The sequence below is a fragment of the Daphnia pulex genome, chromosome 2 (assembly GCF_021134715.1).
Source record: "Daphnia pulex isolate KAP4 chromosome 2, ASM2113471v1".
NCBI classification, from domain to species: Eukaryota; Metazoa; Arthropoda; class Branchiopoda; order Diplostraca; family Daphniidae; genus Daphnia; species Daphnia pulex.
The window spans coordinates 144,104-171,735 of record NC_060018.1 but is presented as its reverse complement, the minus strand read 5'-3'; the positions used below and the strand labels follow the sequence as shown (position 1 = coordinate 171,735).

The 27,632-nt window shown below is 45.2% G+C and overlaps 2 protein-coding genes across 6 annotated transcripts; one reads left to right on the top strand and one right to left on the bottom strand.

The window, feature by feature from the left end:
- The first annotated feature begins 271 nt into the window (after positions 1-271).
- Positions 272-27,512, top strand: LOC124188673 (ankyrin repeat and fibronectin type-III domain-containing protein 1-like). Of its 5 annotated transcripts, none has more exons than XM_046581470.1 (20): positions 272-654; positions 11,885-11,991; positions 14,900-15,410; positions 15,480-15,649; positions 21,113-21,220; positions 21,373-21,451; positions 21,753-21,856; positions 21,942-22,124; positions 22,228-22,341; positions 22,535-22,759; positions 22,907-22,980; positions 23,098-23,249; positions 23,412-23,544; positions 23,617-23,730; positions 23,833-24,054; positions 24,278-24,444; positions 24,520-25,024; positions 25,115-25,670; positions 25,744-26,352; positions 26,437-27,512. In XM_046581470.1, the coding sequence occupies exons 1-20, from the start codon at positions 497-499 to the stop codon at positions 26,652-26,654; spliced, it is 4,509 nt and encodes a 1,502-aa protein (XP_046437426.1). In that variant the 5' UTR covers positions 272-496; the 3' UTR covers positions 26,655-27,512. The 5 variants fall into 5 exon arrangements, with proteins under 5 accessions (XP_046437426.1, XP_046437428.1, XP_046437427.1 ...); XM_046581472.1 differs by lacking the exon at positions 272-654 and adding an exon at positions 1,775-1,962; XM_046581471.1 differs by lacking the exon at positions 272-654 and adding an exon at positions 5,035-5,201.
- LOC124188691 lies at positions 9,284-10,168 on the bottom strand. Its single transcript, XM_046581499.1, has 2 exons — positions 10,010-10,168; positions 9,284-9,941 (listed from the first exon to the last, which is right to left on the bottom strand). Exon 2 carries the CDS (start codon positions 9,937-9,939, stop codon positions 9,433-9,435), a length of 507 nt encoding a protein of 168 aa, XP_046437455.1. The 5' UTR covers positions 9,940-9,941; positions 10,010-10,168; the 3' UTR covers positions 9,284-9,432.
- Positions 27,513-27,632: the final 120 nt, after the last annotated feature.

Sequence of the window (27,632 nt, the reverse complement as noted above, 5' to 3'; positions counted from 1 at the left end):
GCGGGCAATTGCAGCCACTGCTATTAAATCGTGTACGATTCTTTTATTAGATATTTTGTCGAAATAAACACCACCAAGCAAGAAGGAAAGAAGAATAAGGAGGAGGAGTTACCCAACAGCACCAGGTAACTTGACCCCGTTTGTTTGTAACCGAAAAATAATTTTAAAAAAAGGAAAATTCTTTTAAAATAAGAAAATTCCTCAGGAATTTCTCCGGGAGGACGTGATGCAGTCGATGAGCGTGAGTTGAAATAAATAACAGGTACACTTGGACATGTGTGTGTGTAGAGTCCTCCTGGGCATCAGCAGCAGCTCCTGGTGGATGGGCCGGCAGCTGCTGGACCGACCGACCGACCGACCCAAAAGAGAATCAGAAAAGAGGAAAACATTCGAGTGCCGTGCATCGGAGTGAAGAGACATGAGTCCCGTTCCTATAACGTGTCGTCGTTAATCTGCCCAACAATTTGTGTGACCAAAGTGACGACCAGCAGCCACGATGAAACAGGAATTCGTTCAAATTCGTCCGATGACGGGACTAATAACTCGGCAGCACGTTTCGCACAAGAAGATGAAAGGATCATCGGCGTCTCATCCAGCACCGATCGTTGGTGATTGGGATACCATCGACAAAGTGTCAGCCATCTTGGCCGTCAGGTACGTAACGTCATCGGTCGCATTGTTGACGTGATAAAGAAATTCGGTTCTTTGAAGTTTCGTTCGTTTGATGCTGTGTGATCATTCATCAATCCACGTACCGGAAGAGATGCGAGAAAAAATCCTTTCGATTAGTGTAATTAGAATTGACGTAGTGTGGAGATACGACGGACCCCAAGTCAGCCGAACGGTGCGTGAATAACGTGATCGGTCTTTGTCTTCTTCTTCTTCTTCTTCCTGGGGGCCCTTATTAAAAACATTTCCTATTTTTAGTCGAGGGATTTTTATTTAAAAAAGAAGAAGTAGAAAAAGGGAAGATGGATTAATTCAGGAATTCTTGAATCCAAACGAGACCTTGAAACGTTCTCTCACGACTTCCGTCCGACGTGAAAATTCCTTTTTAAGTACTGTAATATAATGATCGATTAGTGGGGATCGCTAAAATACCTGGCCAGATGATGTGTGACCTTGGTTGCAAACGAGTTTCCCGACCGACGATATGATTAGAGTTAATTGCTTTAAGTTTCGGTTGCGCGGCCATGTTTTCGATAAACACCCGGTTGCAAAAATGAGAAAGTGCTGTGGAGAGTCGACGACGGTGCGGTTTTTTCTTACTTGTTATCCGCTTTGTCCTTTTTGTGTTCGGGACCGAAAAAAAAGTAAAAAAAAAAATCACGCGGGAGGGGGTCGATTTTCGTTCGGGAGCGACGAACGAACGAACGTAGACAAGCCGTCGAGCAAAAGAAGGGAGAAACAATGGGTCCCTTAATAAAAAAGAAAAAAAAAAAAGAGTCACGGCGTGCAATAATGACATAACCTGTGTTTGGTTGTGCACGTTGACTTTCCCATAGCCGCGGGAGTCATTAAAAAAAAACAGAAAAAAAGTTGCACATTTTGTAGGACGACCACCACCGGCTGCTGCTGCTCCCGCCACAACATTTTGCGTGCGTGGTGGTTATATATTTGCCTCACGGGCATTTTTCGAACATTCCTCGCCAAGAAAAGAAGAAGAAAAGGCGAACAAGTAATAAAAAATAAAAATGGCGGAGGGAGAGAGAGGAAGAGTAAGAAAATAAAAAATCCGAAAAAATAGAAAAGAGAGTTGAAAAATGTTCAGTCAGTTGGACGAGAGCCTCGTGTGCGGGCGTGCTTACTAGCCTCCCCCCACACATTACCACCAACAGCCGCGTGGTCATGTTGGAAATCAATGGCCGTCGTCTCGATTGCAGTCCATTGATTTTTGGCAATCGAAATCAAATTGGTGCTGGTGGCCACCACCACCATGCAGTGCTTCGCTAAATTGGTCTGGTGAGTCCCACATTTCCCTATTTGTTTTGTTAGGAATTTTGATTTGAACAAAAGAGGCCTCTACTAGTCGATGTTGGACGATAATCAGCTAGATTTAAGTTTTAGTTTAGAACGAAAACAAAGTTTGGGGATTTAGCCGGAAAAGCTTTTACGCTGTGCTGATCTCCTAAGCTGGATGCGACCGAAATTTGCTTAGGGAAATAACTCACGAGAGGCACTACCGAGTCTCATTACCATGTTGTTGTTGTTGTTATTATCACGGCGAATAGAGCGTGTATAGGGATTGGGTGTCGAGAGAGTGCATCCACATTTGTCGATGAATAATTTTAAAGGAGAAAGAAAATTCGTTGTTGTATTGAATTGCGTTGCAGACGACGATGATTTATTGTTGTTTCTTCTTGCCATCAAAACGCCGTGAAAGGAAATTCTCCGTTGCTTGAATTTGAGATCTGATTCTTCTTCTCTGCGTGTCGTATTTCTCTCACGCGGGATGACGACACGCTCCGTTGAGCGTGAGACCAGAGAGATCTATACAGGTGAACGTTGTTTTTTTTTATCAATCATCTTTTGTTTACTTGTAGTACATCAACGTGTAATTTCTTGTTTGTCTCTGATCCACCACCGAATTTGGAGATGACGTCATTTTCTTTTTGAATTGGATGTAATGATATTTAACAGACTAGTGGCGTGTGACAGAGTTCAGGTGACGTGGCCGATGCAATGTGGCCTTGCCCACAGTTCAGGGTCATAAACCTCGTCGCAAATGTGAAAAACCTGGGCGAAAAAAGAATGGCCAAGAGCCTTGAAAGTGCCATTCCATGTCGTCCACCCACGTCATCCGTTTGGAACCGACAGTTTTATATTTCTTACGTTTTTAAATTTCGTTTCTATTTTGGGTTGGCAATGTTTCAATTGAATTCTATTCAAGTCCGTGTTGTCCTTGTCGTCATCGATTGGTCGATTCCGTCCTGGATATTATTCTACACCGAAATCATTTTGATTCGCCTAGCTTTTGATGTGCCGGCCAGTCTTGTGTTCATTTGTTGCCCAGTTTAATTACGAGTTCCTGGGGCTTGAGGGAAATCAGCACGAGCCACAGCAGCACGGACCCACCTCCGTGTATCTTTGCAAAAAAAATTTTCTTTTTTTTCTTTTTGGGTGGCTATAGCAAAAATAAAAGAATAAAAATGTACATGTCGACGGTGTGGTGGATGGGCTCGGGACCTTTTCTCACAACGTCGAGCACAACTGCCGACACGACGCCATATCACAGGGTCACTTTTGATTTGTCTGGGGGATGGGCCTCCTCTTGGGTCTAGTCTTATTCGTTTTTCTTTTTCTTTGCCCGCCCCAGAAATGTTTAAAGAGGTCAGTCCAATAATTTTGTTTTTTTTTCCCGTTTTTACACGTGTAGACACGATTTTACACGCCGACGACCGAAACTCTTGTATACGACTTGTGTAAACTTTGATTTCTGGCTAGAGTTTTGTCCACTGTCAACTGATTCGCCGGAATATTGCGATTGGATTGGCCGTCCGTGAAATCCATCCATCGGCAGAGTCTGAAACAATCACGAGTTTTGTTCTTTTTTTGGGTGGCAGCGTCGCAAAGTGATTTTCTGATGGAGCTCCCGATGGGTTTACGTCCGGGTCTGATACCCAACCACGTGCGGGATTTCACAATAGAAAATGATTATCCCGGGCAGTCAGTCAGAGACGAATCGACCGATCTGATATCACAGGCGGTGGTATGGTGACCTGTCGGGTCCAATTGGACCTTTTGCTTTACGCCCTATACAGTAATGATTCTTCTGTTTCTCTCTTTGGGTATTTTTTAATGGGAAATTTAGAGAATGACGTCACATTGACGTGCACCCACTTGTGCTGTCGAGAGCGAAAGCTGAAAAAATAAACGACCGGAAGAGTATGAGGTAGAGAGTCTGCAGGGCTTTTATAATGAGTATCGGCCTGCTGCCGACCCGTGAGAAAATGTTGTATAGATTTCCAATTTTCTTGGTCTAGATATTCCAATCATTTGGCAAAGTCTTCCTATATAGGTGTGTAGCATTCGACATTTCCGCCCGCCTATTTACACGAGCGTATAGTGATTGATTTCCTGTTTACCCAAATTTTTGGGACGGAAATGTTTGGTGAAATTGAACGATTCAAATTCATCAAAGAGAAAATCTTTTTTTAAAAAAGGGGGGACCGGTATCATATCCAACGGGACTGATTTCTGACTGGCGTGTGCCCGGAGACAAACGTGCCGTGAATAAGTGTACGACTTGTATATTTCTCTCTCGGTCATGGACGATCGAATACGTTTCGCTTACATTTTTATTTTCTCCTCCTCTTTTTTCATGTTGCACGGTGCATTAGCCCTTTTCACGGAGGGTCTGCCGGGAGTCTATCAAAACTGGGGGATGGGATGGGGGAAAAAATGAACCGACAGACTGCACACCCTTGTGAATCGTTTTTTGACGAGATGATTGAAAATTGTGCTTCGTCGGGACACTTCATTGACTTTTTCTTCTTTCAAAATTTCGTCCAACTTGAACGTTGGATATTTTTTGGCGTTTCCCTGTTTTCTCTCGAACGCAGCTCAGTCCGGCAGTCTCGTGAGTAGGCGCGCAGGCGTGCGTTTTGCCCGTTGAGTTGATTCGGTCGGAGATGCGCAGCACACGGACCCCTCCCATCAGCAGTCCCGCACTTTTTCTACCCCGCATATAGAGCTCGGGAGTGTAGACAGTGGATTATTGCTGTCCGTGAGAAACGGCAAGTTGAACGTGTGTGTCAAAGTGACTCCAGGCCATCAATATTTAGTTACCCAAACGCCAAGTACATAACCGCGTTGCAGTTTCTTGTGTCTGATGATTATAAAATATCGTCGTTAGTGTGAAAGAATCCCCTCGTTCGTCATCAACAAGTGCCATCGACTTTGTGAAGGGTTGCGGGACTGGTCCGAACTCGATGACATGACCCGTCCAGCGTGAAAAAAAAAAGATTTTCGGACCAAAAACAACCGAATCGAAACTCTTTTTTCTTTCTTATTTCATTTCTCATTTCTCTTGATTGTGTGTCTGCCGCCATGAATTCCTCCGGTGGTGGTGCGGAAAAGAAACATCAGCTGTCAATCGACCGGGCCGTCTTTCTCATATTGCGCGTCCGTCGCGTCTTCCGGCGAAAATTGACGGGCAAGAGACTCCGCCAGACTGGGCCACCATCGTCGGCTCACGGCAGGTGATACTAAAAATAAAAGAAATTAAATCAAAAGTCTATTCTTATGGTAATAATTACATTGATGAGAGCTACTGGGTGTCGACTTGCTCCCGAACGGACACTTTTGATTTATTTATTCGATTTTTCTTTTAGTGATGGCAGGGTGAAACTTTGTTGCCCGTGCCCAGCAAAATGTTTGATGGAAAAGGGGGGAACACTGTGCGATGAATCTGTAACTTGGTCAATTCCCGGTAGTCCCGAGTCTTGTGTACGGCCGAATGCCGAGACTCTCAGAGGAGATTTATAGGTTGTTACACGGATAGCACTCGAGTGCCATACTAGTCCATCACCTTGTTGTTCTTGGCGTTTTATTGGTTGGGTCGAGAAATCCGATGCCCGTTTGATTAGATTTCGTGAAACTCGCAAGAGATCGATCCGCGCTCGGCCTCCAGCCGCAGCAGCAAGTACCAAATAAAAGTTAGTTTTTGATTTCAAGTGCATCGCGGCAGCAGAGAAAATATCATTCGGTATTAGGCAGTAGAAAAGTTCTTCTTTTTCTCGGTTGAGAGGTTTCCTCGTATCAAGGCGTGGCCGTGATCTCGTTTATTGAGCGACTATACCCGTTGTTACGTGTCCAAACAAATAACAACAACAGTAGAGAGATCCATTTCATTTCCCTCGCAAGTAAAAAAGAAAAAGCCAATAACACTCACGCGCGCTGCGCATCCCGTCTTGTTCATCGCGACTAAATGTATTAGACAGTAGAGAGAGGCTGTGAGATATCGTTTGTTTAACAACATCTGTTTTTCGATATAATCATTTTCCTTTGACGTTATTTGGGCTATTAGCTCAGGTGACATTGGGCCAGTTGTTGTTGTTGCAGGGGGGAATAATTAGCCGTTTATTTTTAATTTGCGTCACAATTCTATGAAAAGTTTGCACACGCGTCGTCTAATTTCAGGGCGTGATTCATTAGCAGTCGGCGACTTCTTGATCCTCGTTTGCTTTTTAACTTTATTAATTAGTCGACTAGGTAAAGGTGTATTCCCCGAAGACAGGTGAACAAGTCCCCGACTGTAATATTATTGAGTTGTCGTCAGTGTGTCGATGTTGACTTTTTGTTTTGTTGTCAAATAACACCGAGTCCTCCCAACTGAAATCTTTGGCATCTCCGCCGCTAATGTGATGGCGGAAATCTAAGAAAAACGGAAATCATCGAGCTGGAATTTGAACAATAGAGGCGAACGTGCCTCACACAAACACCAAAAAAAGAGGCTCTAAACAAAATAACCAACACGACGACCATGAGCAGAGAAAAGAAGAAAAATGTTTTGACTTAATCAGCAAAAAGTCTCTTATTATTTGGCTGCCTTCCGCGGAAGGAAGAAGAAGAAACTTTTGTTCTTTGGCTGATGGCAGGTGATGTACTCTGTTGCCCTCGGGTCGTCTCCGTGACGGGGTCGGCGTCTTGGCAGGGGGTTCATGTAGTGTGGCAAGTCCTTACACATTAATACTTGATCATCATCTTCATCTATACTTGAAAACCTTTTGCTCGTCTCTCCAAGTTCCTTCTTTTTGCGTGACGTCCATTTTTCATATCCTTCCGCCTTCCGGCCGCACTGTTTCCCCCCACCCATCCACTTTATGACGATGGAAACCAACGGAACAATGTGTCGCAAGGTAGAGACATCACGTCCGCCATCGTCTCCCGTTGATCTTGTTTCAAGTTTTGCATTTTGATTCATTTCTCTGTCGGTGGTTAACTTTTAGCGGAAATGGAGGGCGTTCGTCTAGGGTCGGCTGACTAACTGACAATCGAATCAACTGAGAAGAATGCATAACGACATTGCAATCACCATACAGTGCTGCTGCTGCTGCTGTAGGGGTGCAGCTGCACACAGTTGATTGAACTCGGTGGAAATAACTCGATATCGCGCCGCTGCCGACACTTTTTCCTTTTCTTCTTTTTCGATTGGGCAAATAAGTTGGTGCCGTTGCGTAGCAGCCCGCGACTTTTTTGTTTTATTCATTTCTCTGGTAATAGTATAGTCGAGCAAAAAACCAAGTGCTAAATAATTTAGGAGCACATGCCTTAATCTCTTTTGGTACCATTTTGGGTAGAGACTCACAATCAAAGGTGGTCTGTGTTGTTGTTGTTGTCTCTTTTGCGTTTGGCCCTTTTGTGTGATTTGTTGGGTCTTAATTATTGAGACGTGATTCGCTTCCGCGCTCGACTTTCTTCTTTTTATTTCTACGCCGTCAGTCGACGTCATCGTCTCTCTGCGGACGGACAGCCAGGCCAATACCCCGAACCGAGCCGCACACACGAACTATATTACAGAAACAACCCGACGGCCAGTTGGCCCAGCCAGCATCATATAACATTTTTGGATGGCCGTATATAAATCTTTTCTTTTCTCCCTTTCTCCATCATCATGTACTACCCGTTTTTACTCCCAAGAAGAAGATCCGAAAAGCGCCCGGGATATGTGTATTCACGAGGGACAGCGTGGCGGCGGCTATATCTTCTGCGGAGTTGCTGCGCTCCCGATGTGTGTGCCGCCCAAGTCTTAGGCGATGAGCTCTGAGCGCTGTAGTAGCTACTATATTACATGTTAGGCGAACTTGCCGTTGCTACAGCACAACTGTCGCAGCCGACATTTATCTCTCGCAAATGTCAAGTGTAAATGTCACATCCATTCTAATGGCTAATAATAAGGATAATCAGCAGACGGCAAAAGAAGTGCCGATGGTCTACACGGCGCGTTCATTACGTGACGTGACTTTGCCGTCCGTCCGTCCTTTTGACATGTGTGTGGGCGTATTTTAGGGTGGGGTATTGCCACCAATCTTCCAACAACAATTGCAGAAATGTTCATTTTGTGGAGACTTGAGAGAGTGGCAATATTGGAGTCTGAAGAAGAAGATGATTGGGCGCATCGATGAAATGGCTGTCGTAACCAGCACAACTGGTGCACATTCTCTGCGTTGCCAATCGACAATTGGCTTCGGGATAGGCCTCTCTCTATATCGTCATAATATCGTTATAGAGCCATATGGAAGTTTCTATTTGCAGCGGCGTAATAGTAACAAAATAAAAATAAACCGATCGGAGGAGATGTGTGATGATCAATTTCTACTCTTCTCCTTTTATATGTGTGCGTAGCGATGCTACACGGGCATAAAGGGAGCCTGCCTCTATAGACAGTGTAGGAGATCGATATTATTAGACTCGCGAGTGTATCTCCAACACAGTCAAAACGACGACGTTTTCTTCTTGTCGGCGGCAGGATCGATTCGCTAGATGTACACGTCTCAGACGGATGGTGATTGATGTGCACCAATTGTAATCACTTTTTATCCTTGCCCGGATCGCCTATCCCTTCAGTGTTGTCTCCTCATCTCTGCGTCGAAACTGCAGCCGAGTGCCTGGTGAGTGCCGTCGCCGTGCTCCTATTACCCGTGACCTGCTGATCTTCTTTTTCTACTTCTACTTTTACATTTATTTTATTTGGTTGCCAGTCTCTTTGGCATGGCGCTTCTTTATAGAACACGACGACGACGGGAGTTGTTGCCTTTTGGTGGGCGGTGACTCGAGTAGAGTATTGCGTCTGTACAGACGATTGGGTTGAATATAGTATCGGAACCAGGTCGACTCTATTTCTTCTTTTGCCAACCGACGACTAATGGAATCAATCCAGTTCGTCCGACTCTCTTTTAGTGCCCACCGACAGGCTCTATTGCGCCTTTCTAGAAACCGGACGGCGGAGTAGCAGGGCCCCCCCTTCAAAAGTAGTCGTTCTTAAAAGGTCTTGCAATTGCTGAGTAATATCTCGGTGAATGCTTCCATTAACTCTATAGATTAAATGTACAGCAACGGTGTGTGTGTGTGTGCTGCTGTCCATGACGATGCCAGCAGTCGGGGCTATTACAACGACACAACAATACGGTCGTTAAGCTGATGGAGAAAGTGAAGCAGCTTCTTAACTTTCACCCAGTCGCTCTCCTATTTCCGCACCAGGTTAACAGAAATAAGCCCGGCAATTGCCCTGGCCGGCAGCAGCCCATCGACCTTTTTCGTAATCCGATATAATAGAATTTGCTCAAAAGAGAAACGGTTGTTTATTCTCCGCCCTTACATAACAATGAATAAATGACGTGTATTATTTATTTATATTTTTAAAAAAAGAAATTTTGACTTGGTCATGGCCAATTTTTTGATTGATGGGCCACTTGGTGTTTTGCACGGGCATTAAATATTTTTCTTGACTTTGTGGTGATCGCTGGCGTCGACGACGAAATCTTTCCAAGGCTCGCCGCTCTTCGATTTGGCGCCCAATTGGTTGGCGATTGAATGCGGGGCCGTTTTCAAATTGCCTTTGCCGTCGACGGTGATTGTGTAGCCGCTGCTAGTAACTGGCAGACTCCGGCAAATGAAGTCGCCGTCAGCTAATGCGATCGAGACGTAAACTTCTCCGCCACCGTCTGAATTTGCATTTCTGGCCGTGCGGAAACACGCCCGAAATCCCGGTCCTATTTTGGTGAATAATTTCTCTTTGAAGAGTTCATTAGTGGCCAACTGAACTTGTATTTCTTCTTCTTGTTTTCGCCCGTCGATGGCCGTCGCCGCTGACGGTGGGAGTCGCAAGTGTGTGGCTCCGCTTTTGTTGGCCGCCGATTTGTCGGCATCCACCCGGCCGTAAATGTCTCGATCGTATCCGTTGGCTATCAAAGTTCTTTTGGAAACCAAACCACCCATGACTGGGCCACAATAATGATCGACACAATCAAGTCATATTTCAGCGAACAAATTCTATAATAGTTACTACCTTGTTTCTCTTGTTTGTGGTGCGTGACTGATTTTGGCGTCTACATATTTCCAAGAGGTGTCCAGCTGTAGCTTGAATTAATGTGCCATGACTACATATCAGACTGCAAGGTAATCTTCACAAGTGCCCTACAAACACACACAGTGTCGACTGGACAGTCTTTTATCTCTTTTGGCTCGAACGGGGATGATGTCAACGATAAGACGTGTCACTCGTTTACTTTTATCTTTCGCTTTGTAGCGATTTTGCTTTTTATTTTTTCGCTTATCAAAGGAATTTATTTTTTAAATATTTATTTCAAGATGACGACGTGTTTTTTCTTTTCTTTCAAATATCTCCCGTCTGTGTGTGTGGTATGATCCCTGGGGTCGACAGAAAAGAAAGAAATGCGTCATTCTTTTTCTGCTGGGCCAACTTTTTAAAAAGTCTGTGGTGGTGGTGTAATACAAACGTAGGTGATGGCAACGGATGGGCAGTTATTATTACCATCTACCAAAGAGATTTTCTCCCGTTTCGGGACTTCCTTATTTGGGAGTGGGCCATTTTTTTGGTTTTGTTTTCACGGGGACTATCCCGATTTGGTGGGAAGTAAGTGGCTGTTTTATCCTCCGATCCAATCACCATCACGGCACACGGTTAGATGGTCCACGTCATTTGAGTCTGCGGTTATTTTTCTATTTCTGGCCATAACTCGTTTTCATTTTCCGCTGGTGCTGTTCCACTGGGCATGAAAACAAGCACTTTGCTGATCCCCCCTCTCACTATACCAAATGCAAATTGATCCTCTTTGGCTCGAGTGAATTCGACTCTTGCAGCCCCTGGCCGGAGAAGACAGCAGAAAAAAGAGATTTGGCCTGAAAAGAGATTAGCATGAAATCCCCCTAGATAATTCAATCGATAAGTGTATTTAGACAATAAGGTTGTGCAACTCTATCCAACGCACGTGCATATTGTTTTCTTCCTTCCCATTTTTTGGACGAGAAAATCCACCCACCATCTACGCTGATGTGTACGAATGCATCATCGACTGCTGCTGTGTTTGTAGTTTTATAAGAGAGTCTCTACGCTCCACTGGATCCGTGTGGCGGATGATGCCCGACCTTTGGCCGGGTGCAGCGGGGGCTCTGCTGTCGTTCCGTCTCTTTTCTTTTTCTTTTCCCCCCCGTTGTGTGTCTGTTGCCTTGGTAACTCGATCGGCACGCTCTTCTCGCACCCTGTTTGTTGTCTCTCTTGCTCCAATTTTTCTATCCTCTTTTGGCTGGGCTGGATTATTCGTCCGGGAAGAGAGACAACTCTACAGCATCATGTTCTTCTTCCACGACACTATTGATTGTACACAGCGCTCCTAAATATATTAAAATGCTCATCAAATTGAGATTTTTAATTCCAGTTTTTCCTCCTCTTCCCTGCAGTTTGTTGTTTTCCAGTTCAATCACGTTGAGATGCCGATTTGCGACACGCCAATTTTCGTGTCGCTTTCAACCGAAATAGTTGTGGGGCCCTTATCACGCCAGGGCAGACGCAGACCTTTGATCTTTGTGGGGAAGGCCAGGAATTCTTTCGCCAAATGGGAGAACCCACGCCGCTGCCGCCACCACCGAAAGTGTACACGTGGCTGCAGGCAATAGTAGAGCGATGGATTCTTCAGTCATCGTTATCCAGGCCAACGGCAAACCTCTCGTTGGCGCTTTATTAGTGCAGCAGTCGTAGTAGTAGTAGTATTATGCCAACATGTCTAGATTTAGATCGGGTCTTGTTATTATGACGATCATCTTCCTCGGCGGCAGTTTTGCGCATGTTTGAACGCACATAGTGTCAACGTTATCAGTGATTTTTTCTCTTTTTTCTCTTATTTTTCTCTTTTTCTCTTTTTAGCAATGTGAACGAAAAGGGTGGAGTCGGAGGACTGCACTCGATGGCTCCTTCCCAGCGGCCGGCCCCGTTCCTTCGATCGCGGACATTACCCAGCATCATCGTCCCAGGTCTGTCTGCCATGTCAATCATTCAATTTTTCTTATATTAATAGTATCCAAGTCTTTATATTCGCCAAAACAAACTGTGACATGTTCAAATAGCTTCGTTCACGCACCAATGGCACACATGAAAGTTGGCCAAATTTCTTCTTCTTCGACTCTTATTTCTCCAATTTATCTTTTTTCCCATTTCAAATATTTGAAGGCAAACAAGTGTTTGCCATGATGAGGACTCGATTCATCTTTTACTTTTCTCAATTGCTGGAAATCAAGTCGCGGACTAGGCAACCATGAACTCCAGCAGCCGAGTAGAGAAACTAACAGCCGGCGGGAAAAAGAAAAAAAAGTTATCGTGCCATTTGCGACTTTGGCCAAAGAGAGTCGCCAAAAGGCGACACTCAGTTGTAGACGTGTCAACTCTCTACACAACAGCGAACTTGATGGGGGTGAAGCGATTGATTCCCAACTTGATGTAATTGGTTCAATCTGATCAAACATATAAGACTCGCAAATATCAATGGCACTTGCATTTCAAATAGCACACGCTATGCATGCACATCAGCGACGCTCGAGTGTATATCACCTAGGAGATGGATCCCGACCGAACAATAAGATTCCCGATAACCGACTAGAGGGATGACACGGAAACCAATATCCACTACGTTTGTGTATGTGTATCCTTGTCGTCTCCCGCGGTCCTGAAATATCCGGTCGACCAAATAACAGTCTGTCGAGCCTTGTCGATTTGAAAACGGGCGAAACCGACGTCGCTATATTGGGCTGGGCGCCGACTTGTGAAAAGAAGTCTTTTGATTTATTATCATGGCATTTATAGCTGATCGAAAACAGGCTGCGCATCATCTTATTCTTTTCTGGGTTGTTCTCTTCTCTTTTCTTGATTGAATTCATGTTCGTTTCCTCCATGTCGGCCCGTCATTTCCTTCTCGATCGTGAGCCTTTCGACCGTGTCACGGCCAAAGGGAACACGAGAGATTGAAAAAATAAGAGAAGAAAAGGATGTTGTTTCTTTTTGGGGGGTTGTCACAACATGGGTTGTTCCTTTTCTAACGTCAAAAGTCCCTAACAACAATAATAACAATAAAGTCTGGCAGTGCGTAACCAAGCCAATGACGTCATCCGTCGCATCCCCCAAATAATTCCACTTTGCCCGGGCTCTTTTTCGGCCCGGCATGCATATGGATGAGTGCATCTATATAGTCACGACGACGACGACACATTGAGCAGCCATTTGTTTCCATTTTTCACTGGAATTCCGTTCCTTTTTAGCCGCCCATGATGCAATACTCTAAGAGAAACAAAACTGGAGCGCCCAGCGTCGAATTACATTTCTCCGATGCAATCAGTCAAAGAAAGGACGACGAGAGCCAGTTTTTGTTTGTTTGTTTTGCTGCACACAATCAAATGTCTGCCATGAAAATAAGAGCCGCCGCCGCCATCTGTTCGGTGCCCTTGTGCTGCTGACGGGTAATCCAGCGCGTCCGTGACTAGTCGAGAGAGAATAAATATCAGCGAAACTCAATTAAGATTACTTACAAGTTTTCTCCCCCCACCCCATGTCTTTTGGCATTGATCATTATGCCGACAGGTCCGCCTCCGCCTCTCTTGTCAGTCGGATCGTCTGTAAACGGATCAGCATCTTTCCTCCTTGTTAATAAGCCCCACCTCACGTGTGTCTAACTCGCTGCTGTGCTTGGCAGCATTCCAGTCATCGCATGCCAATGAAGACGCCGAGTGTAACTCCATTAGTGGCGGCCATGGAAAGCAGCAGAAACTGCAGCCGATCTGCACGGAGGAGATGATTTTCTTGGCCGGATGCATGGAAGGCAGCAACTAATGCGATATATATTGCCGGAATCGAAGGGAAGAGTCACGAAATATGGAAAAATAGAAAAAAAAGAAAGAAAGAATTTGACTAATAAATGGGTCCCTCGTCGGGCGTATCGATCGCCATCATAAATATTTCCAAATCAAAATCTATTCCACCCTAGTTGTAGGGTGGATGTTGCTGCTGCTGGGTTATTATTAGGTCTGCGGGATCGAGTTATTTTTCGATAGATTGTCGCGTTTCTTATTTATCTGGAGAATATGATGAGTGAGTGGGGGAGGGGGGGGGGGGGAATTAATCAAAAAGTTGTCAGCCTTGATAGACGCTTATCCGACCGCCCATGTTGGCATAGTGAAAGGATGTTGGTATTATTACCGAGAAGAAGATGACGACTGAATTGTTAAGAGTTTTGTCGTAGGAATAAGTTATGCAACGAGTGATCCGCTCCGTCTTGTGGGACAACATTTATCTCGTTTCATCAGTTTAGTTTTTTCCTCTTTTAATTGAATTCTTGACGTCAATGTATTCGTGACACGGGAATAATTCAGGAAAACTTGACGCTCTTTTTCTCCCGAAAAAAATAAAATGGTCCAAGAGCCACAAAAACTGTCAGTCACCTGGAATTCCTCGTAATTCAAAGGTGTGTTTAGTGGTGCGGCGCCCAGGCTTTTATTCTTTTCTTTTGCATTTTGATGGCCAGGTGTCTGAGAAAAAAACCTTTGACAAAAACTCGTTATGGATCCCCAGTTTTATTTTATATTTTCTTATTCTTCTCTTTCTGATCCGGGCCACAACGTCCCTGGATGGATGCGCACACGGCTGTCGCTTTGCATCTTTTTGAGAAGACGAATAGAAGAAATGTGCAGATGTTTGTCTATAATTCATGAATTTGGATCCCTTTTTTCTTGCCTGCATTATAGGATCGGGAATTATAAGGGGGGAGGTCGTGAAACGGGAGAAGCGCCAGCCCAGGGTCGTTAAAGATGATCTAAAGTTTCATCTTGTTACGCTTCTTTTTTAACGACTTGATCAATTTTTTCTTCTTCTTCTTTTCGTTTTAATGTTTTATAGCGACGACAGTAGTGGCCATGGCCACGGCTTCGGCAGCTGTTCACGGAGCCATGGTGGCGGCGGCGGCAGCAGCAGCGGCCGACAACAACGGACTTTGTGTCCCGTCCACTTCTCCCAAGCAACAACAACCGTCAGCGACGGATTCAAACGAGTGGCAGGACATCCGAGATTTGCTGGGCATGTCATCCATCACAGCCGGATCGAAACCGTCTGGATCTTCTGATCCGGGATCACCTTGTTCCACGACCGTTCCGGCTGCTGCTGCTGGAAGTGGAGTGCGAAACAAGAAAAGTTCGGCCGACACTTCGCCATCGGCCAACAGCGGCCGACTATCCAAATTGTTTGTCAACAGCTCAGGTGGAGTGGGCAGCGGCAGTTTCCGAATCAGCAACAACAACAACAACAACCAACTGCAACCACCCGACTGTCCTGTTCAAATCCAAGTGCACCTGAGCAACAACGACATCCATCAGCAGCCGGCGACAAGACTACGGAGGCACAGTTTGGAAAGGTTTTTTATTATTACGAAATGTGTCGAGGAATTACGTTTTGATTGATGCCATTTTGATTAAACGTCCAGCAACAACGACTCGCTGCGTGGTAAGACAACGGACCCTCAAGCGCCGGATGTTCTCTCTACAGCGTCAGGTGGGACCACCCGACTCAACTTATCATTGGCTGTTCCGGAATTGAGCGGCAAATCTATTCCGGTTTCGCCTTCCACCGGCGGCAAACGTAAAACATCTCACGGTAAAGTTATTCCCTGTATCTTATTCGTATATTTGTCTGGGCAAATCCCCAGTAGAGACGGAAGAATCCGAAAGAGGAGCTCGAGGAAATGAGAAAAGATAAAGATAAAGAAACTAATGCACAAAACGTGCAGTTGCCCATCGTCGGGGGATTGTTATTTCTTTTAGTTTAGTATTATTATGTAGTGGAGATGTCGTTTCTCCTTATCGTCGCCTGGATTCTAAAAAAATCCCGCGCCAAACTGTTTAGGATGCAACTGGGATTCCTCCCACCGTCGACTTGGTCGATAAATTGACTGCGCGCATCCTTTTGTTAATTGTATATTCTTTTCTCGTCGTGGAATCCTCCTCCTCTTTAGAAATTTACATTTTTCTATTCATCTTTTATTTTGGGGGGGTTTCACGCCGGATGGGCTCGCACGCAAAGTTTTTTTTTTTGACGGATGACGTCACGGCCGGTGTCTAAAACAGGATCGATCGACAACGTCACGCAGTCCCGGAATATTGAGCGCATTTTCATTTCTTTTCTAAACTAAAAAGTTTTCGGTTGCACGTTAGAGAAAAAAGTTGTCCCATCTTTTTGAATATTTGTTTATTTGTGCGGTGGATGTCGTTCAATCCGTCACATGAGACAAGATTCCGCCGGGAGTATATTCAAATGTTATTTAAAAAAAGAAGGGAAGGGTCGTACGTTCCTTTTAGGTGCATCAGCTGAAAAGTCAACAAATTCTCAAAGCCTGGGGCGCCGGGAGTCATGGGTGGGAGAAAGTCATTTCGTCGTTTCTTTTGCCTTGATTGTTCATTTTGTTGCTGACGTCATTACGAATTCATAGGCAGCGGCCGTTTTGGATATTCTTTTTATTCTTTTGTTGTGTGTTGTTGCCTTTTGACAATTTTGAGCGATGGCCTGACTATAAATCGGATCCCATTTTGGCAAGGCGCAACCAGGAGGAGGCGGTGGTGGCCAGCAGGAGGAATACGTGAAAATGTTTCCCCCTTTTTTCTTCTTGTTCGGTTTACATCGCGTGATGGAAATATGATGATGGTTATTGTTCCCCGATCCGCCGGAGCAGGCTCAACTTTATGTACCATCCATCGCGACAGACATTTTTTTCCGTCCATGGCCAATGCGCATTCCAGCCCACTGTGGAACGATCCATTGCCGGTCGGCTCTCGAGTCGTGTTCACCATTCCCGGCCCAGCATGTTACGTTTTTTGTTAACCTGGCCGTGTGTCCCGTTCTGCACGAAACTCGTCCGTCGGAGTGACTACTACTATCTTGTGACGTGATCAACAACAACATACGGGGATGCAACGGAGAGAAATGGGGGAAAAAATATCCATGGGATGATTGATGGATCGTGATTGTGGCTCACGAATCCATTTTCCTGTGTGTTACGTATCACATCAGCGACTCGGGTGAGACTTTCTACAACTAGACTGTGAGACTGCCATTGCGATTGACCCGTTGGCTGGTTCGCTGGTTCGTTGGGTGGCGTTGTCGAGGCCCACCGCCGGTTTCATCTCTGGCCGCACGCCACCACCTGCTGTTCTTTCATTTATTTCCATCCGTCCGTCTTTTCGGTGGGGGCAGAGAGACGACCGTCATGGCCTTTATTTTATATTTTATTGCAGCCACTCACTGCAACTCCCCGCTAATGTACCGTTGTGTGTGTAGGAGTACACACAACGAGTGACATTTCATGCCATCCACTTCCTTCCTCACGACTGTACCAAAGGAGAAATGGTGGAGGCCACAGGACACACCCACCACCGGATCTCTCTCGACTTTTCTTTTGATTAGCATTTCTCTCTGCCACTCGCAAGAAATCGATTTTTTATTATCAAACCAAAAACAATTCTACTTCCTATTTCGTGTAGAGATTCTTTCTTTGGGGGGGAAATCCTTGGTTGCCATCCGCTTCCGGAGAATTGCTCACAACAAATTCCCGGAAGAAGAAAAGGGAAAACAAACATCAGATAAGAAATTGAACGAGTTTTGAATTTGACCGTTATTTAAGTCCCCCTGCCAAATGAGTTTTGGTGTGTGTGTAAGGTGATACGGTGTGGGGGAAAGAAAAAACGGTTGAAACATTTTTTGAAAAAATTAAGAAAACAGGTGGCGCTCAGTATTCTGGTTGACGGCGAGTATACCTTTTTTTCGAAAAAACCTCGTCTGCTGTATTTATACCTGCTGGCTGTCGAGTCTCCACACCTGTGAGATACACAGTTTTCTTTTTCCTCTGTAGTGTGGTGTAGTATACAACAGGAACTGAAAGCCAACCCACCACCACAGGTAGATTTTCTTCTTCTAGTGTACGAAAACGCTCGGAGCGAAGCTAGGGAAAAAACGAAAAAACGCTGTGGGGGCCACGACTACTCTCTGTGCTGACTTGGATTACTCGAAACGTCAGAAGGATGCAGCCTGCCATGGCGGGTGTTTGTTGAGCCTCTCCAACTCGATTGCTGCTTACTTTTTATTTGTTGTTTTCACTGTCTCATTTCCACTCGAATTGCTTTTGTCTCTCCATTTCCAACGCTGGGGAAATTCGAGACACTGAAATTGAAACGACTCGATTGAACTGTGCGTGTGTGTCAACACCTTGAAGGAATAAATCGACTTTGTGGCTGCATTTTGAAAACAAAAATCCCAACTGAATTGACATCATCAACGTGTGTGTGTGTAAAGTGACGTAGTTCGAGCGTGATGCATCTCATACCGCCAACGACAGGTGAGTCAACGTGTGTCCAATTCGTCAATCTATTAGTGGCGATTTTCTTTTAGTAGCAACAGCGACTTCTTTGTGTCTTGCTCAGGTAGAGTTGCCCCAGCAGCCATTGCCACGACAACAGGGTGTCCATTGTAACGATTGGATTAAAACGTCAATTGCCCACTGAGCCCCTCTCTCACTTTGGCCCATGACAATGGCAACCCCCCTATACTTTTTCGTCGACACATTCGACTGCTCATCGAATTGTTTGGTCTTTTTTTCACTTTTTTTCCTCCTATTCATTGCGCTCGTTTGTATAATCGAATTGTTGTCTGGCTACTCTGTGCTTTGTAGAAGAGCAAGAGCTGTGTAATCAGCGTCAAAACAAGGGGGCTATTTTATGGCCGTCGTTTCACTGGGGAAACAACACACCAACTGCTGGTAAAAGAAGAAGCCAATGGTCGGTTGTTTTTAGTTTAGACTGTGGAGCCCCTCTCAAAGAAGGAAAAAGTGTTTACACCGGGAAACACGATGTTTTTGTTTTGCCCATTTCTCAAGGTATTTTTTTCTGTTTTTTTACACGGTCGCAACCTTCTAGCATTCCCGCAATGTTGTTGTTACTGCCAAGTCAACCGATGATGGCCGTTTATTTTTTCTTCTCAAGAATCGTCGAGATCTGCTGCCCGCCAAATAGAAAAGTCACGATCCCCCGCAACGTGATCCAACTCGTTTAACTTTTTTTTGGGAAACGATGACTAACCGTGGCACAAAAGAGAGTTGTTGTATATGAATCTCTTCAGCAGTGTTGTTGTTGGGTGTTACACACGAATTTTTTTTAAAGAATAGCCATTACGAAATTACAGCCATTAGCTGCATGGGAAACGAGCGTCGAAATTTGTTTCTCTTATATCCCAAAAAAAGGAAAACGCCTCTGTGTTGTCTTGTTGTAAGAGTGTTTTCTATTTTACCAGTTTGAACAACAAGGGCGAAGCGTCTCAGGTTACTCAGGACGGTCTTAAACAAAGAAATCCCAGTGGATTGGATAGTTTTCGGCATCTCTGTCGCATTTCCCCCCTCCAACAATCGACGTCCAATTTTCGACGCAACATTCTTTTTAAATAATAAAATAATCATTTGTTTTTCTCTACCGGAAAAAAAAGGGAAAAAATCCAGTAGGGCGGGGGATTCAAGGATATTTGAGGGGGGAGGAGGTCTTGTAATGCGGAAGAATGATTATGCGATTACTCATTCCGGTAGTCATTTCTTTATATAGGGCTTTGCTATTTTTGGGTTTATTCCAAATACAATAGTTTAATGACGAATTTTTATCGACTTATCACGCTTCTGCTGCTGACGTCTCTACGAATTTTTCTTCCTTTTTTCTACGAGAAATATTGGGAGATTGCGCGAACGCTTATCAGAACCACATGTGGTTACTGCTGCTGCCTTGGCGGTTTCCTCTTCCCTTGTACCAACTTACAGAGAAAAAAAGGAGCGATAGACCCTTAAACTCTGGTCAGTTCCAGTTTCCTTTCACGCCAACGTCTTTCTCACACCCGTTTCTTTTTTCGACTTCTCCCCTAAACACAAACCCGACGGCGCCCCCGTCAACTATTTGTGTTTTATCTCGCGACTTTTGTTTATGCCATATACGCACTACTCGGATGTGTGTTGTGCAGTGCCGTATGTTTGTCTTCCAACTTGTTCAGAACTTTGGTCCGCCCTCCTACGGACAAGTTCTTTCTCCTTTGTCTCTCATTCGTTCATCGGTGGTGAAACGCTCGTGTTCCCGCCGATGTCGATTAGAGAAATCTCCGTCTTATATATTTTCACGTTTGTCGATTATTGTGGCCAACAACTCGGTGAACCGAAAATCCGTTCCTTTTTTGTTTTTCTGTCTCCGGTGTTATCTATCGGTCGTGAAATTTCGGTGGTTGAATGTATAAATATATTCAACTGAGCTGAGCCGAGTTGCTGCGAATGGGCGTTCCGAAAAAGAGGGCAAACCTCAGCCAGGAAAAAACATAAAAAGAAAAAACAGCTCAAAAGAGGAAGAACAAAAGGCGGTGGTGGTGGTGGATAAGCCGCTCTACTCCCCCGTTTGTCGACGACGATAAAAACGGAAATTTGGAATGCGGATTTCTCTTTTGATTAGCCTTTTGGTTGTTTTTTCTCGTATCGCCACCACTTGACGTCAACCAGTCCGCCAAAACGGCTGGGTCTCCTATCGACTCCAGTCCGGAAAAAAAAGTTCACTGACTCGACCAAATCAGTTCCGGTTTTTTTTTTGCTCACAAAAATGTACACGACACTTCCCCGGCCGCCCAGAGTCTCAAAAGTCACGCACAGTTCTCTGGACATTCCCCAACGAGCCAACATGTCGCCGACATCGGCTCCCGTCTCCTCCAGTTCCGACGGTTTCACCCGTTTTGATTTCACGAAAACGTTGAGCCGATCAGAGTCGAGAGTGATGATGCGTCAAGGCCGTCAGGGTAGTCGCAGCACCCAAGCATCCATCAGGCGGAAGAATAGCGTTAGTTTGTTCTTTACTGGAGGTGCTGGTAGTGATGATTTGAGAAACAGTGGCGATCATTGGCAAGAGCTTCTAGTCGATCCTGAAATCCCAGGCGAAATTCTCTGTAGGTTTCCCCGTCGTTTTCTCTCTCCCGCCCACAGACAATGTGGCTGGCTTGGCTGATTGGCTTTTTGTGATTTGTACTGACGACTTTTTGATGTGTTTTTCCCGTTGGCAGATAGGAAGAAAGATTCATCACTGGAATTGCTGGTCCATGGCCTTCACTTGACCAAAACGGACCTGAAGAAAATGGAGAAACTGACGAAAATCAATATTCATCTGCACGGTGAGTCAACTACCAGAGGAAATTTGCCTTTTTTTCTTTATTTTTGTCCCGATCGTTCATCTTTGTCTTCGCTGCTGGATATCCCATTGCAATTCAAGAATATGATGATTAATCATCTAATTGTAAATTTTTTTTCCCCCGTAAATTCACAGCGCTGTTTGCTGCCGTCGAATTTGGCCAGGTGGAAAAGGCCCGTGCTATCCTGGAAGACAACGAGGTCGACATTAACAGGTAAAGAAAATCATAATGACTATCAAGATCCGCGCGCATGTGTGTTGGCTATCAACACGAGCGTGAACCGTCGGTCGTGACCGACGCAAAAAAAAAAGTATAAAAATAGATAAAGAAGAGTCGTGTGTCGCATTGCTCATCGTGAGAACATCCGACTTGTTCTTGGCAACAGTTGAACGAACTCGCAGTAAAAATAATAAAACAACCAAAAAATGAATTGCTCAATCGAAGGGGTCATGAATTGACAAGGACAAGGACCGTTAGAATTTATGTATTCATTTTTATATTTTTATTTTCTTAGTTACAACAGTGACGGGCTGTCCTTGATGGATGTGGCCGTCCTGACGAACAATACTGAAATGGTCAAATTACTCATCCAACATGGAGCCAGGGAGGGAATGGAGTGTAAGTTTATGCCCGAACGTTTCGGCTTTATCGGCCATTTTTGTTTTTTGTTTTGCTGACTGGAAATCATTTTGGGTGGAATCAGATGGCAGTAAGGAATCGCTGAATTTGCATCTGGTCCAACTGCTCAACGAAGCCGAGAAACAGTTGGAAGAGAAGAGTCAGCCGTCGTCCAGTCCGGTTCGAGTGGATTTGGACAAACACGTCGCCCTCTGGAAACGGCGGGTGCGCATTTTGCGCAAAATGAAGTCGGGACTCGAACAGCTGAGTGAGTTCTCATATATAACATGATACGACTTTGTGATATTGAAATGTTTGTCGTCGTTTGATTTGATTCGGTTGGATAACATTTTCAAATTTGATTGTCTCAGAGGTGCCCAACAGTCCGAACCAGGCCCGCGTCGAAGTTGTTGGAGAACATTCTGCCCACATTTGGTGGCTTCAGCCCGAAGTCGACTCTGGTGGCATTTGCACTAAATTTAAAGGTAAAAATTACAATCAAAACAAAATTGAATCGTGAAACAAAAAGAATAGACAAAGAAGGTCCTAAGTCGGGTTTATCGCTCGATAAAGAATTCCGTGTCTTGTAATTCACTGTAACAACCGGTCTGAACCGCTGGCCCTGTCTCTGTCGTACGGTAAAAATTAATTTGTGTTTTCTTGTTGTTGCTGCAACAGTTCAATGGTCAACTCATCCGGATTTCGCCTTCCCCGGTGGCGAGTTGGAGGTGCGCGATACGCAAATCTGGAAGCGCGGCGGAGGAGCCGAAGAATTTAACGAAGTCAACGTGACCGTCTCATCTTGCCCGTCCAACTCTCGATGCTACTTTCGTGTAGCCGCCGGCAACTTGTCCGGATACGGGTCGTTCAAAACCACTCTGCCCTCATCTGTCTTGTTATCAGGTCGGTTAATCAAATCAAAACAAAAATCAAAACCTAAAACTAGGATTTTCCAATGCAATTGTGAAATGATCAAAAGAAGGACCAACATGCATTTCATACTAATTTAATGACTGGCTTTTCTCTTTCTGGTATTTTTTAACGGCCTAGTCTGGCGGATAATCGACGGCCGAAAACCTCGTTTCGCTGGCCGCCTACCCATTTTGGACGACCTATTTAGCAAAGTAAGAAAGAGAGAGAAACCGGAAACGAGACAATAACTTCTTAACGTCTTCTATCTCTGTGTGTTGCTGGTGCTGGTTTAACGACCCGTTTCACGCTAACGTGTTTTTGTTGACCAGGTGCGGACATGGCGGCCTGATTACGCCTCGGAAATTCGACAGCTGGAAGACGGCCTCAACGAAGCCCCAATGAAGCAGCGCAAGAATCCAGCCAAACTCAACTTGCGGCAGTTCTTTGGCGCCAATGTCAAATTTCAAAAGAATCTGCGCAGGTGTGTGTTTGCGTTTGTGGGCAATCGCACAATAATGGCTATTAAAAAACCCTTCTTCACGGTCCATTGTGTTGGCGGCTCATTTCACGACACTTTCTTTTTTTAAATTTTTTTTAACGATTCATTTTCTGATTTATTCTTTTGTTTCTCGTTTGAAAATAGGGGAGTCTATTTCGCTTGCATCGTTTTCCACGAAGACAAGGTACTGGTGACGACCGAAGAATTTCCGCCGGTCGTTGAAGTCGACGATACTTATCCAGCCTCGGTCAATAACGATTTCCACTGGCTCATGAAGGTATTTATAGACTTTTTATTGGCAATTTAATTGAATCCCTTTAAAATTGTTTATTTCTTATTGCTCCATTAGATTGGCTGCACTTGGAGCGATGTGAAAACACTCCGGCAAGATATGGAGCGCAGTTCCAGTTCCGCAAACGCCCACTTCCGTATTAAACTACTTCAAGCAGCTGCTCAGCTGCAGGTCAGTTTCATATTTCACAGCGATTCAGTGCATTCACACCACTAACTGTGCGTTGTTTCTTTTTTCTTTCCTGAAACCACGACGTGTTTCCGATTGACGCAGAGCGCTTTGGGCTTGCAAGATTTGGGTCAGCTTCACTACCAGCCACTGAAAGACAGTCAAGGGACCCTGGTGATATCGAGTACCTGTCATTTGGCCAATATTAAGGCTGTGCCGTCGTCGTTGAATTTCAAGTGGCTGCCACTTTCCAAACTTCAACAGCGACGAGTGGTGACAAACGAACAAGAGAGTACGGCCAGCGATCTCCTCCTCGCCTCCCTACAGGTGAGCATTTCTTCGTCGGTCGCATCGGAATTTGAAAGCAAAAACGAGTTGATCTTCATTTTTTTTTGCCGAACCGGATAGAAACGCTCAAATCGGGTCGATTAAATTGGCCATATTAAGAATTGATAAACCAGTTGGTTTGGAAACGGTTTTCTCACGAGTAGCATAAAAGTGCTGTACGGGAGTGACGCTCTCTTCATTTGTGTGTTGTCTATTGAAACAGGAACAAATCAACTTCATGCAAGTCAGCAACAAACCTTTGCCCCGAGGACTCTACCTTGGCTACTTGAAGATGAAGAGTTCGGTCGATTTGATTCGCGTTTTGGTGCCCAAGGACGCGCCCAATCTCCTCCCGCATGCGAAAATACGAGACAATCCGTGGGTGTCGAGGTACGCTAATGTTTTTTTTTCAGCTCGCAGTTTTTAAAATTCCATTAAAAATCGTCATTTTTTATCATTATTTAGTGAAGAGTGGCAGTGGATCAAGAAATTGGCCAAAAGTCAACCACAAAACAAAAATTGTAATCCAGAGATGAACGACGGAGATGGCGATGGCAGTGAGGACAAGGCAGAGTATTCGGTAATGGACGGTCTGACGGGCAAACTGAACCTCCAGCCCAGCACGGCCCAGCTGCTCTTCCAAAGTCAATTACAGAGGGCCGCCTGTCGATTGCTGGGCAGTATGGGCATCGAAGGCTCGGTCATGCAGCATCGCATTTACGAAGACGAAGTGATTGAACTCAGCCCAGATGTTTCCGTTATCCTTTTGCTTCCGCCACCAGACAGTGTGTGCGCTGTAGCCGGTCAAAGCGAGGCGCTCTTCCATCGGCCTGAATTTCTTTCAGTTCCCGTTCAAGTATTTGAAATGATTCATCTGCGCACCTACCAGCGTGATCTCATCGGCCGCTATTCTCGGCTTAGTTCCATTTTGGAACTGGATTCGAATTTGGCACAGCTGGCCATGCGCGAGGTCAGTTTCTCTTTCTCTCTCCTATTTTCACATCGTTTTATTATTGCTTCTTTATCTAAACATTCTTTTATTATGTTTATTGTTGCACAGGCTTTTTCGAGCGTGGAATTGGCGGAAGCCAAGCAACGCTTCCAGCGGCTGCAAGATGTTCAAGTTCAAGTTGACTCGACTTGGAGGGGATCGCGTTGGATCATGGACGTTCTTTCGCTGGCCAGGGATCGAACGATGACTGGAGTGGGTGTGGCCATTGCCGCTCTGTCGCAGCAAGTCGCTCCTTCCACTCCTCTTTTGCCTACACCGACCGAATCCTCTGAGGAATCCTCGAAGCGAACAAGGGAGAACTCGTTGAAGACGCCCAGCACTTGTTCGAGATTGATTCACTCGACAGTCTCCAATAACGAGGGGCGAATCATGGGCGGCGGTACTCCAGGCGGAGGCAAACACCGGATGCTCGTCAAAACGAAAAGTGATAACAAGCTGTTGAGCAGCCGCAACTCCATTGGGGAATCACCAGCTTTCCTCCGCGTCAACACGGTCCGATCTCGAACACCCGTCTGCCCTGAATGTTCCGTTCCACTGGATTTGCCCGGCTACGTCTCCAATTGCGGATCGTGTTCGTGCTCCAGAGCTCGTTACACTCAACCAGGTAACGAAACCCTAGTGATTGTCCCTTAGTGTGTCTCTCGCCTAACATTTCCCTTATAAAAACCCAAAAATAGAAACGGGCGAATTGTTTAAGCAACAGCACAGCCGCAGTAACGAAACGCTTCCGACTCCGCCGATCCTCATCACTCAAAGTGGAGCCCGCAAGTGCATATCACGAAGTGAAAATCAGTTGAACAACCTGGAATTTCAGCCTTTCCTGGACGCTGAAGGCACCGACGACAGCACTTTGCCAGTCTATGCGGCGGCCGGCCAAGAGCAGGAAGAAGAGCCGAAATATGAGCAGTCAACTGACGATCCTCCTGCTCCGCCGCCCACGAAATTGCAGCGAGGTGGATCGGGAGGCAAGAAAGGTCGTTCGACCGGCAGCATGAGATCAAACAGCCAGGAAAGTGAGTGCAGTCACCCGTCGAGATCGAGTCATACTCCTTCGTTGACGTCTTTGTCTTCGGTCGACGGCGATCCCGATTCGGGAAGCACGCGCTCGGCCGATGTCGAAAGTGGTGACGCTTCTTCTACCAGCGGAATCATTCAGGTGTACGCTGCCTACGAATCCGGTTTGGCCAACGGCACCAGCGTCAAATTGCACGTGACCACCAGAACCGTCGCTCGAGAGGTAGTGGACCTGGTGGTTCGCCAGCTCAACATGGCCGTAGGTTTGAAAGGTAAAGAAAACAACAAAACATTTATGACAGTAGTAGTAGTATGACAGTAACTAACGAAATGTGTTTTATCTTTTATGTATCCAGGGAAAGATGGCCCCGTTTATCCGGCAGAGGAGTTTAAAAACTTTTGCTTGGTGGCCGTCATAGGAGCCAGGGAACGATGTTTGCGAGACGACTTCCGTCCGCTCCATCTTCAAAATCCGTGGAAGAAAGGTCGTCTTTATGTTAGACAAAAAAAGGACGTGCTGGCAGCCATCGAACAAAGTGGGAGACAGCAAAAGCCTCCACCGGCCGCTCTCTGATAATATCAACGTTACCTCTCAACTACTACGAATCTCAAGTTGGTCCTTAATAAAGCGGCCAACGTCACCCTCTTTTAGATAATCGTTCACATCGTCCTTTACGTCACTGTTGACACAAGATGAGTTTTGTTTGGAATTGTAACCGGCGTGTCTGGCTGACCTTAGTTATTCAGTCCATCTCTAATCCCATGTGTTCTATCCAAATGGATCTTTCAAGGGTATAGACAAGGAGGAGGTTGTATCATTTCATTGTCGTTTGTGATCATCTTTTCACAATTTCCGTCACGTGCTATTAGAAGAAATCGGCACACATGTCTAGTAGTTGAAACGAGGGGCGATTTCTGCCTAAAAAATACTTGAATTAGACGTGTAATTATCGTTTTATCTTGATCGTGACAACATAATCTGTTGATATTTGCTCGTTAACTGTTTTGTACAAAGAAAAATTCACGTCCACGACAGATGGCAATGATCTCTTCTCAAGGGACAAAGGTGGTACATACGGCTCGGTCAACTTGATTTCCCACGTTGATGTGCTCTTAGGGCACTGATTGATTGGTCACGGACTTTGCATCCCCTGAATACTCGTTTTAATTAGCAGAGATTTTGTTCTAAAAGTACAATAACTATCACCAATACCCTATCCTTTGTCAATTGAAATCAGTTTTTTCCTCCCCCCAGTTGTCAGATCCTCCCCCGCTCCTCCCGTATAGATCCTGCGTGTTGATTATGACGCGCATCACGAATTGATCGAGACGATACAGGAATGTGAGAATAAGCAACATGTTGATTTATAACTGCTGTCTGTGATAAGAATAAATGCTGAAATTAATACAAAAGATGTTCATTTACTCAAAAGGCGTTTATTCGTTAATCTTTGTGTTTTTTCATGTGGTCTCTGCTGTAACATTCCAACTACTCTTATGGAGAGAACGAACATTCGAATTTCGAACAAGTGGTCTTTATACTTTATACAGA

What these genes read in the sequence shown, in the direction of transcription:
- LOC124188673 (XM_046581470.1), top strand. Translation starts at nt 497, where the DNA reads ATGAAACAGGAATTCGTTCAAATTCGTCCGATGACGGGACTAATAACT. An exon ending in AGCCAGGGAGGGAATGGAGT is followed by an intron (nt 21,857 to 21,941) that starts GTAAGTTTATGC and finishes GGGTGGAATCAG; the next exon opens with ATGGCAGTAAGGAATCGCTG. An exon ending in TCCTCCTCGCCTCCCTACAG is followed by an intron (nt 24,055 to 24,277) that starts GTGAGCATTTCT and finishes CTATTGAAACAG; the next exon opens with GAACAAATCAACTTCATGCA.
- LOC124188691 (XM_046581499.1), bottom strand. Translation starts at nt 9,939, where the DNA reads ATGGGTGGTTTGGTTTCCAAAAGAACTTTGATAGCCAACGGATACGAT.